Source organism: Crotalus tigris, unplaced genomic scaffold, assembly GCF_016545835.1.
Source record: "Crotalus tigris isolate CLP2741 ecotype Arizona unplaced genomic scaffold, ASM1654583v1 scf7180000017701.1507938, whole genome shotgun sequence".
In the NCBI taxonomy this organism is placed as follows: Eukaryota; Metazoa; Chordata; class Lepidosauria; order Squamata; family Viperidae; genus Crotalus; species Crotalus tigris.
Window position 1 is genome coordinate 43090 of NW_024096577.1, and position 12315 is coordinate 55404.

The 12315-nt window shown below is 39.2% G+C and overlaps 1 protein-coding gene across 2 annotated transcripts; it reads right to left on the reverse strand.

Moving 5' to 3' along the window:
• Window positions 1-2401: 2401 nt before the first annotated feature.
• LOC120305953 (erlin-1-like) lies at window positions 2402-12295 on the reverse strand. 2 transcript variants are annotated; one of them, XM_039338429.1, is made up of 11 exons: window positions 12113-12295; window positions 10512-10593; window positions 9317-9363; window positions 8825-8886; window positions 6854-6979; window positions 5583-5656; window positions 5127-5185; window positions 4789-4880; window positions 4148-4237; window positions 3597-3676; window positions 2402-3384 (listed from the first exon to the last, which is right to left on the reverse strand). In XM_039338429.1, the coding sequence occupies exons 1-11, from the start codon at window positions 12259-12261 to the stop codon at window positions 3178-3180; spliced, it is 1068 nt and encodes a 355-aa protein (XP_039194363.1). In that variant the 5' UTR covers window positions 12262-12295; the 3' UTR covers window positions 2402-3177. The 2 variants fall into 2 exon arrangements, with proteins under 2 accessions (XP_039194363.1, XP_039194362.1); XM_039338428.1 differs by lacking the exon at window positions 10512-10593 and having other exon boundaries at window positions 12113-12242.
• Between the last annotated feature and the right edge of the window lie 20 nt (window positions 12296-12315).

Sequence of the window (12315 nt, forward strand, 5' to 3'; positions counted from 1 at the left end):
TGAGAGTTTGGCATATGTTAGTATTTGCACTTTTGTCGAGAGCTTAATCATCTCCTGTTGTGTGCACTCCATTTAGATAAAGCTTCATTAAATTTAATCAATTTTGTCTGGGTTGTGTAAGCTTTCTAAAATTAACCCAACCCAACATCGGGTCCCATGCACATGCATGGGAAAATCAATGAACAAGAATGGTAAACTGATGTAATTGTGTGCATTGGGAATAATAGCAGAGGAAGCAGGAGTTTAAATCTATTAGGTACATTGGGAACCATTGTTAGAACATAGCACTAATGAGACTAAAAGATTTTCAAACAAAATCATTTTGAAGTCTTGAACTTCACATTGACAGATACCAGAGGAACTCAGGGGTGGGGAATCAAGTTGGACAGGTTGAATGTGAAAAAAAGACTGCCAAAAACAAAGAAATAAAAAGAAAGCAAATTGGATATCAAAACAAATACGGAAACAAAGAAGAGAGCCAAGGCCAAGAAAGACTTCAGAAGTGAAAATCTCTAGGAGGAACTTTACAATTTCAAAGAGGTTTTGGAAGACACAGTAAATAGTATTGTAATAGTATCTATAAAAGCATGAGACATAGAAATAGTTATGGAAAAATGAGGAGTTCCAAAAGATCTCTGAACTTAGAAGGTTGCCATTTTGCATTGATATGCTACAAGTCACCCATGGACAGATAGTAACAGATATTTTCCAATAAGATGGAACAAAGATGGAAGAAATACTGCAATTTTGTACCATAGAAATATCATTATCCAAGACACCTTAGAACACATTCCATACTTTCAGGAAACTCTAGAATTAGAAGATGAAATCAGATTGGCACTCCAGTCGAGGCTATAAGAACTGATAGACTATCAACAGAAACATGCCAAACAACAGAATTGTAAAAATTCTAACCAAATTATCCCAGAAAATTTGGGAAATGACATCAAGGCCAATAGTTTGGAAGAGTTCAATACTTAACAATATGCAAACTATCATAAAATATCTCACATACAAGCAAAATAATGCTTATGATCATTCAATCCAGATTAAAACTGCATGGGAAGGAAAATGCCAGACAGATTAGGGGAAAAAAATAAGATACATCATTGCTGGCACATACTGAATAATTAAGAAAACCAAAAAATACCAAAACAAGTCAATATCTGCTTCACAGTTTATAGAAAGGCTTTCAATAGTGTGAAGCTGTCCAATGTCCTGATGAAAATGGAAATCCCAGAATATCTCATACAAAAATATATAGACTACCTGGAAATGACAATTTGGATAGAATTTTTCAAAACAGAATAGGCCCTGGGCAGGAATGCATTGAAGCTGGCTGTTTACTCTCTATTTATTCAACCTACATCTTGAATATGAATCAAGACATAGAAGCTTGGCTGGAAAAATTATGTGCATAGTTTTAAAATTGGAAAAACTTAACATTATGCTGATGATACTAATCAGATAATGCCAAGGATCTGCAAGCTCAGTCAAGCAACAAAATGATCAAATATAAAGGTGACCTAACTAATGACAGCAGATAAAGCAATGAGCTTTAGAATTAAGATACTGAAGTGCTGGATAGTATCTGCCTTTTTGGATCTATTACTGTAACAATATTAAAGGAAACAGCAGCAAAGAAACATTCCATAGATTAGCCCTTGGTAACAGTGACAGCCCCAAAGATATTCAGATGCTATGATGTGTCTATTCCTATACAAATCAGAATTGTGCATGCAGTAATTTTCCCTATGACACTTTATAGAATCAAAAGTTGAAGTTTCAAGAAGCAGCAGAGAAAGAATATCAACACTTTTGAACTTTGGTGTTGGACAAGAGCCTAACAATGCCATGAATAGTCAAGAAACCAAATAGATGAACTACAGAACAATCAATCTGAAGTTTTGACCCAAGACACAAATATTGGGTTGAAATTATCATTTGTTGGACACATTCTAAGAAGGCCTCCCTTGCAGTCTATAATGCTGGGAATAATGGAAGGAAAAATAAGAAAACAACTATCAGCAAAGTGTATGACTTCAATTACTGTGATGTAATTGACACTGATGGAAGAGCTGAAGAGATAAAAGTTGGGGACAGATCATCCTTGAGAATGTTGATCTGAGTATTCACCAAGAGTCAACATTAACTTGATGTCAACATAATTATTTATAGATTTTAATAAAGTTGTCTTGATTTCTGAATTTTAAAAGGATTTCTATTTTAGTTTTCTTTTTAAATAATTAAGATCAAAAGGCAGAACATTCTAATGTTACTGAATTGCTGTTTCAGCCTACATCTCCCAATAAATTCTAGCCCATTTTAGCAGATTTCTGTTTTTTAAAGCAACAACTTGTCTGTGATAATGCAGGATAAACACCTGAATACACCATACGCATTCTTAGAAAAGGTTATGAAAATAGCTTTATTTTCCCTATTCCAAATACCAACGTTTTGCATATATATATACTTGAAATACAAGCCTTTTTTAAAAAAAAAAATTCTGAAATGATACTTTCCAGTCATGAGATGCATCTTCTTCAGACACATTTATAAATTCCAAAACAAAGTTTTCACAGCAACAACACAATTGATTTGGAGCCAGAGCCTAAGAAGTTCTCTCAGTAGTTTTTATCTTACCAACAAGTGGGACCAAAAATAATTTGGCTACATACTCCCCTGGAGTCATACGTTTATCTTGTTGAGTCATGGGACTAAACTGTGCATCAGCTTTTAGTTAATAGCATCAACTTCCAAATTCCAGTAGTAAAATGTATGATTGAGGTTATTAAGATTTAGTACATCAGAGCCCCTATGTTACAATTGCTTTCAATGTAGGAACAAGTACTTCCCCACAAGAGCCAGATAGCCAGGTTCAATTTTAATTGCCAATTCTTTTCTAATGATAAATGTTAGCACTTGGATTATTTTACTTCTTGAAATTTCCAGGAGCCAGCTTCTGGTGTGGAACAGTCTAAAAAGCCTTTGGATTCTCTTCCTAGCAGGCTCTGGAGAATGACACAAACTTGGTGCAGAACCGTTTATACTGCAAAAAAAAAACTGTAATTCCTTTCCTCTGTTTATCAATAAGGCAGTTTGAAAACAATAACTGCTCTGATTTTGAGCAGTTGGTTACTTTAATGTTCAGATCAATGACGCTACATGGTGTGAGCATCAAGTAGCACTTTCCTGAGCCCTGAGGTGGTGTTTCCTTGTTTCTGAGACAAGATGACCTTCTTTAGCAGTCCTTGCAATCATGTGTTCGATCGCCCAGGAACCTAGAAACAAGTGAGAGGGCAGGCTACTGCCAAAGTATAGCTTGCTGTTAGTAGCGATTGCTTGGTATTTCATCAGCTCCAGGTAGGCTGGTGTGAGTTTCAGCTGTCAAGGAGAAGAAAAAAATAAATACATCTGGGAAGGTATTCACATTACAAGAATTAAGTGCAAACATAGCAAACCACTAGTAGGGGATGCTTTTATAGCCAATACTTGTTTTCTCCCCCAAGAAGTAGGCTTTGTTTACATGTGTCTCATTTCCCTCCCCCAACCCCCAGCCTTTTGTCAGATTGCTGGTGTAAGCAAGGGAAACTCACCTTGTTTGAGTCAGCTGCTTTTTGGGCTGTGTAGTAGTCTGCATCAGCCTTTGCTTTCTGTCTTGCTAAATAAGCAGCATCTGAGAAGGGAGCAGCAAAACTTCTTTCAGCCAGTTTTAAGCCATCAAGTCATCGTTACCAAAATAAACCTTTCTAAATCTCTGCAGCATGGCCCACTGTGAAATATGTGAAGTCTAGCATGTTTCTTTTTTGGCCTCAAAGAACAAATACAGAATAGAAGACAAAAAAAATCAGGGAAGATTTTTGAGGAAAGCTGAAGTATTTTGGGGGAAGGAAATGTAATGGCAAAAGGAGATTCCATTAAGTTCTGTTCCAGTTCCAAAATCTGCAGATGCGGAAGAGAAAGATCGGAGAGAGAATAGAAGAACTAATATTTCCACAAAGGAACCTGTAAACAACATTAATCATTCCTACAAAGCCTTCTAAGCAGCTTGACTCAATCATCCTTGCACCCTAGTTCCCAGACACTGTGGATCTTTGTTCAGAATCTCTAAGTAGCAAGAGATGGTAGGGTGGAGCACATAACTTACCTTCAAGCTCAGAAATTCGTTTCTCTGTCAAAGTCTCCATGACCTTCTGTTTGTACTTTATCTTTGCCACTTCAGCAATTTTCTCTGCTTCTGCAATTGAAAAGCATTCACAGTTAAGTACAAGAACTGTATATAGGCTGTGACAACAGTTAAGTGTGCCAACGCCCAAATTTATTCAACATCTTGAAGCTCACAAGAAACACTTTGTGGTATAGTGTAAGCACAGTTAAATCCCTACAGGTCCAGGAGAATAACATATGGCACATCCGTGCTCTTAACTTACTTTCCTTCTACGCTTTCCTTTCCTACTGTAATGTACTATAGGAAAGGTACACTAGCTAATGCATGAAACTAACCAATGGCCAAAGTAGGTCACCTCAACATTTTTCATTTAGTGGCTGCACACAAGGTACACTGGAGGGCTATTGGCACACATTTAAGTCTCCTCAAAATTATGCCACACAATTCTGGCCATTTAGCTACTATCTTCAATACCTAACTACCACACAGGAAATCTATGGTTCAACCATTATGCTTGCCAGTTTCCCCACTCAGATTTTCTTAAACCAAAAGAAACTACTTAGCTGGGGGGGGGGGAGAAGGAAGGGTACTGTTGCCAAACTGAAGGCAAAGCTCATTACCTATAACTGCCTTCCTCTTTTCCGTTTCAGCCTCCTTTTCCACCACTTTCTGCTTCTGTGTAGCTATCAAGAGTTTAGTCTTCTCTGCTTCCCTGCAAAGCAGAAAACAAATTAGTTTCTTAAGTTACCTACCTGGAAGGTAATCTCTATGAAATTATCTCCCTTAAGCATCCTCAGCACAAGAGTACATCTTTACAAAAGTCTCAGTTTAACTCATGAGAAATCAAATGAAGATTTGGAAGTCAGAAACGGAGACTACGGTGCTATTTCATCCATCATGAGAAGCAGAATGCTGAACGTGCCTCTGATCTGATCCAGGAGGGTGTTCTTATACTCACACAAGTTCAAAATTTCTTCTGATTGCTTCAGGGATTTTAGGCTTTGTCACACGCACTGCCTATACACAAACAATCAAACGTCTTGATTAAACAATATTCATGTAACATTTCCCAAGCACAAGTTCTATACCAGCATTTCTCAAACTCGGCAGCTTTAATATGGGTGAACCTCAATTTTCAGGATTCCCCAGTCAGCCATGCAACTTATGACTATTCATTTAGCGATGGTTCAGTGTTACAACAGTACTCAAAAGTTACAACATGTTCTCGCACTTACAACTGTCACCACATCCTGCAGTCACATGATTTGAGCATTTGGCAATCATCACAAATTTACAATGGCTGCAGCATCTCATGGTCACATGATCACCATCTGCGACCTTCCCAGCCAGTGTTCTGTTTCAATCTCTTCCCATCACTCACACAGATACACAGCAGGCATGTGATAGGTAGTACCTGGATGATAAGGCCTGGTGCCATGCTATTCAGATCCTGTTGTAGTGCTAGCTTCAGGTTTTCATCAATCTGATCTGGTACGAGGAAACACAAACTAGAGAGGTAAATTAACCAAATAGAGACACTTATGCCAGAGCTCAAAGTTTTTTCTGTCAGCACTGCTCATGACAATGCCATCTATTCAGCTAGAGAGGGAACTGTGACTAAATAGCTACTAATCTGCTTTTAGCCAAAGTACATGAAAGAAGAATGTAGGGCTTATTTAGGTGGTTCCATTTCAGGCTAACTAGTGCAGATATTTTATTTATTAAATTTATATACTGCCCATCCCTCCATCAAGCGACTCTGTGGCTTTCATCCAGCTAAAAATGGGAATATAAAACATTAAAACAATAAATATTACCAAAGATATCTAAGGAAGGAGCACTATACAGCGGGCTATCGGTAGAATATTCTCTTATACAATAAAATTGTAAATAACAAGACCTTCCAAAACATGTTTTGCATAGGTTTAATGACAATTTGCTGGGGTCAGTCTCCCCCCAGCTGCACACACACCCAGCCCCTTTGTGCTCCGTTGCACTAGCCACTTGTGCACTGCTGCAAATCCTCGCAAACCCTTCTTGAGCTATGCATTTTACATATCCCCTTCCCACCCCCCCACCCCCATGCATCCTTCATTCCCTCTCCTATCCAGCAGCAACCACTCACCTGCCTACCAGCCTGAACTTATAACTTCCTTCCAGCTTCTCCACTGGTTGTAAGAAGCTGACAGAAAGTTGCCTTGCATTCAGTTAATGATGACAATCAAGATTGCCATGACTAAATGATTTTTTGCTTAAGACTTATTACTAGTGTTGCTGTTGTAAGTCACTACAATAGCCCCAAGGCATGATAAGTGGCAAATAAATTTAATTAACTAATTAATTTACAAGTGCATTGTTTAGCAATGGAAATTCCAGTCCTAATTGCTATCATAGGTCAAGGGTTACCTATATGTGGAAAAACCAAATCCTCCATTGTGAAAACACATAAAATAGATAAAATCATTCCGATAGGCATCCTGCAACAGAACTATATGCCCAAAACCAAATATGCAAAACCTCTTAACATGTATAGTAAGGTCTTGTTTGTATTTACCAATCACAAATATGTGCAACTGCAGGTAATGGAACCATCAATAATGAGGATTGCTAGGAAACAACAAAATGTCCCCACATCCCAAAGACTCGCTGTGGAAAGGAGTGTAGCCAAAACATTGTGACCCTTACCAAAGAGCTCAATGTACACCTCCTGCAGAGTATGGATGCTGCAAAACTGGTTGAGTTCATGATGGATCTTATTGAAGATGAGTGCCTTGTCATAATCGGCAGTATAATTCCTCACAGTGTCATAAACTAGGAAAAGGAATATCAATTTACTTCTCTATTGTATGCCAGCTCAATCACAAAGTGATTCTATGCAGCTTATACAACACAATAACAACATCCACATCAAAATAACAACTAAAATAATAAAAGGCAAGCAGCGAAGGAACATATGGCACACATCAAGGAGGATAACATATTATCCAACAACTACCGTCAGGGAGTAAATCATTCAACTGCACCCTGGGACCTGTCGAGAGAGCCAGGTTTTATAGAAGGGGCATATAATTTCAGGGGTGTGTGCTGAATGTCACCTAGATTCCACAAGAAGAGGAAGCCAAGACCCGGCATGAACCAAGTCATTCAGAATCCAATACACCAAAATGTTTCCTTGGGCAACCACATCCTGGGCCACGAAATACTCCCCACAATGACCTTTGAGATATTCTTCCTGTCTCTCAAATTTCACAGGAGTGAATGTTTCCTTTAAAAAAGGTTGGTGGGTAGGAGTCTGCATATGCATTGAGGGCAGAAAAATAATCGTGCCTTTATTTTTGAGGTATAGACCAAAGCTTGTACACATATTTGGTAGGACTCATTCTTCATTCTCCCACCTTGGTACTCTAAACATCTGTCCTGATGCTTTACCTCCTCAGAAAACCAACGAAGAGTATAAAATCACTCAAGTGCCATTCTATCCAAGGCATTGATGTAACCTTCATTTCAGAAAGCAATTAAGATCCAATCCAAACTGTCTACTAGACACTCATGGAATTCCTCAAACGCCTTCTGGAAAACAGGCATCATCGGGCAATGCGGGCAATGCAATCTAATAATCCCTTTTGTAGAAAGAGGGGGGCAACACAACAAGGAACAAATGCCTTGTCACCCACTTCAAATCATGTCACCTCTGCTCTAAGACAAAAAAACAGATCAAATATGTAACAACCTATGTGAGTCAGGTCCTCAATAATCTGGAACAGGCCACAAATTCCCAAGCTACATGGATTGAAATTCTCCAGAACTATCAGTCTAGGGAAGATTTAATCACCATCCTGGCAATGACATTAAAGAGTTCAGGCAAAGAATTTGTTAAGCAGCAAGAGAATCTGGTGCTCCAGCAGCAATCTCACCTGCTCCCTTATTCTGCACCCATCTTTACATTTCCAAGAAAGGAACAACGTTGTGCTCAACCAGATTTGGTAATTACCGCTACAATGATTCTCTCGTGGATGAGGAAGGACTTATTATAGGCCAACCTGACATTAAGCAGAAATCACCAGAGCCCAGAGACACTAAGAATCTGATGACCTGAAACTTGGGCTCAGAACTAGGATGCAGATTTAGCGAAGTGGGGCTCAAAGTAAGAAACAAAACCTCTCCTTCTTAGAAATGGTCCATTCCCTCTCCCAACACATCTTCATCTGCACAATTCCATCAAAATTCTCCTGCAATTCCCACAAATACATAACACATGCGAGTTTCTACAGTGAAATGCCTCAATTCAATCGGGTGTCCTCCAGATTTGTTTATAGTTTTTATGTATAAGTCCACCCCAACACAAAAAAGATTTTGGACATTTGTTCAGACAATATTGATTTAGTTGATATTATGGCTTCCAGCACTTCCCAAATTAGCAATCCAGAAATCTTTTTGAACCAATTGTCATATCAAACAATAATAAGCCAACTATAGTGAATATTATCTCCTTTTAGGAACAATAACTTCATAGCTTCCTTTCCTATTTCTACCATGTACTTGCCTACCTTCTATCTTCCCACCACTGATCCTGCTTTAAAGCTCCCCTCCCAAACTTGAGTTCTGGTTCTCTTTCCTCTAAGTGTTTGTTTTCTGTTAAAGAAAAAAGGAAAATACCTGCATACGGTGCCAGCACATTCATCACCTCAATTCGGTCAATATAGATCATGACACCACCACTGCAAGAAGATAAGGAGAAAGCTCTTCCTTCATTGCACACACATATTTGCATGGTTAAAAACTATCCAGTTTGTGCTTTTGTAACAAGACAACATCTCTGGTACACTCAGTCCACAAGATCAGGATTATAAACTACGTCCCTCCAGGACTATAAACTATGTTCCTCCAACTTTTGCAGAATTTTTGTTTGTCTTTGTGAGATTGGTCTTTGGAAGGAAGGCTGAAACCCCTCATCACACACCTCAGAACTGTTCAGTAAGAAGGCTGCATTATAAAAATTACTTCCTTTTTTTCCATTTTTACCAAAGAGAAGATTTAACACCTTCTATTCTTCCACCCTGTGGCTCAACCATTCTATTACACATCTTAGTGGTATATTTCCCAACTAGGCCAGAAACACACAATACAAACTACAAAAAAAACACATACCTTGTCCCACAAGGCACATTTTTCACTTCATCTGTCTGCAATGTTGTCTGGAAAAAAAAACATTGATCAGCAAAGACATTGCAGGATGTAACATTTATTAACTTAACAATTATTATTGTCATTTTGGAAACAAACTACATTTCAGGAATATTCTGCTTTTTTTCTGAGAAACAACTTCTAAAACTTCAGTCCCACAAAGTGACAAGTGCTCCAACTACCACCTCCAATATCTAGCAGGAATTCTAGTTCATTTTTAGCATGAGATTGAGATCAAGAAACTGGGGTGATGGAAATATTTTAAAAATTATATTAAGATTTTCCCCCCATAGAATAAAAGATAGGAAAGCACAGGATGGGAAGAATTTAAAGTTTAAATTATCACCAGATAATTACAACCTTCCTATAGATAATCATCGACAATGGAGCCTGCCCATTATTGCCATATGTTGTGATGGTTGTAAAACAGTCATCATGAGACCAACCCAATTTTAGGATCTTTTTCTGGTGATCCTTTTTTAAGCAAATGTGGCATTTACAACACTGTGGTTGTAAAACTAATGCCACAGTCATTATATCGGCCAATGGTTCCCTAAGTCTATGATTTTGCTGAAAACTGGCACTGTCAGTTTTTTAGAAAACCATTGCAAAACATGGTCATGTGACTGCAGGACATTGCATAAGGCCGTAAATGAGGCTGTGTTGGCAAACTCTTGACAGAACTTTGAATCAGGGTCAAAAGTCCCTTTCTCTGGGTCAGCTATAACTTTAAATAGTCACTAAGCAACTGATCATACATCCAGATATCATTCCCCCCCCCTTAGATGTTATATAACCTATCATTTAATCCAGGGAAACAGGGGAATTGCTAATAAGGAACTAGCTAAATTGGTATTTTTTCTTCAATGCTTCTTTTTTATCTTCAATCAACTAGCAAGATCAAACATGCAAATGAGAGGTATAAGCTTATTTATAAATATTTATCTGTACGCAGCATTAGCCATTACCTACTTCTAGTAACATATTAACCTATGGTGGATTTTTAATAGTGGCAGGATACCATAGCAAGTATCAAAACATGATTCATATTCTCCCCTGACACTATCTGTATGCTGTATGGAAGACAAAGGCACTCCTTATATCACCAAACCTCTTTTCCCTCCCTTTATTGTTTTCCGCCCAAGGCAGTTACACAAACCTGTACTGTTCTGTAAGTTGTGAGAATTGGGAGCATGATGTGATAGCCTGGTCCACTCAGGGAAGAGAGCAGTGCACCTCCTCTACAATAAATTATATACAAAAAAGAAAGCAAATAAGCATGAACTAACATTTGAGAAGACAACTTTCTTATAAAACAACAGCCACAGCAAGCATTTATTTCACTTGTCCAGCTCATTTTCCTAATACTATACTCCAGTGGTTCAGAACAGAATAACAGAATTGGAAGGAACCTTGGAGGTCTTCTAGTCCAACCCACCACTCAAGCAGAAGACTCTATACCATTTCAGACAAGTGGCTGTCCAGTTTCTTTTTAAAAGTCTCCTCTGGTGGGGCACCCACAACTTCTGAAGGCAAGCTATTCCCCTGATTTATTGACAGATAGCTGAAGATTAGAGATAAAGACAAATTTACAGGCACACAATATTTACAAGTTGCCTTCTGCATGCAGCCAACTTAATCTGGCTCTAGGCCTCTTCAGGAGTAGAGCAAAACAAGAGTGCCAGTGTTGTTTCACACCTTTTCAGGAACAAAACAGGACAAGCTGCCCTTTATTTCTGAGATAAATATTGCTGGATGGAACCCCGTTTGTTCCAAGACAGTGTTTCCCAACCTTAGCCATTTTAAGATGTGTGAACTTCAACTCCCAAAACACTTCCTATTTTGAGAGTTGAAGTCCACATATTTTAAAATGATTAAGATTGGGAAACACTTATCTAGGACAACTTTTTTCCATCTGGGACCATGCACAAGTATTTTGGATCACAACAGTGCATTTTGGGTTCATGCATCGTGCCAAGTTACCATGTATTTTGTTAACCATGGATCGACAAGGCTATGAACCCAACCCATTGAAGTTGCTTTAAAAGTACAGTTAAATAAACCAGGACCAAGCACCACTACACACATAGCCTCTGAATCACAACAGCGAGGTTGGCATTATAAGTTGTAGTCCTAACACTACCCAAAGAACTAAAGTCGGGCGGTGGGGGTGGGGACCTTCTGCTTGCTCCGAAGAAAGGCTCAGATCAGGGCAGCTGGTCAAGCACAAGTAGTCCTCGACTTACAATAGTTCATTTAGTGACCATTCAAAGTTACAACGGCACTGAAAAAGGTGACTTATGACCATTTTTCACACTTATAACCGTGGCAACATCCCCATAGTCATATGATTTTGGATGCTTGATAACTGGTTCATATTTATGACGGTTGCAGTGTCCTGGGATTATGTGATCCCCTTTTGCAACTTACTAACAAGAAAAGACAATGGAGAAGCTAGATTCACTTAACAACAGTGTTACTAATTTAAAAACTTCAGTGATTCACTTAACAACTGTGGCAAGGAAAGTCGTAAAATGCGGGCACAACTCACTTAACTAATTTCTCACTTAACAACATCAATTTTGGACTCAATTGTGGTCGTAAGCTAAGGACTACCTGTATTGCCAGATCCAGAGCGAGGCTGGCACCAGGCTCTCTACTCAGGGGTTTCTATCATCTGCCCGGGGAAGGAAGGAGGCTTCTCAGCACTGAGAAGAGAGCGACCCAAGCCACACGAAGGATTCCGTCGCCAGGACTCACCTGTAGTAGACAGCCAGGTGTCCCTCCTCCACCTTGTGGACCGAGGCCCAGAGCACCAGCGACAGCAACAGGCCGGCCGTCACTGCTACTGAAACCGCCGGTCCGCGCCTCCGGCTCCTGGTCAGAATCTCGCTGCCGCTTCCAGGCATCCTCCCGCCGCTCACAGCCCGCAAACGGCCCCGCTGCCACCGCCACCACGACGT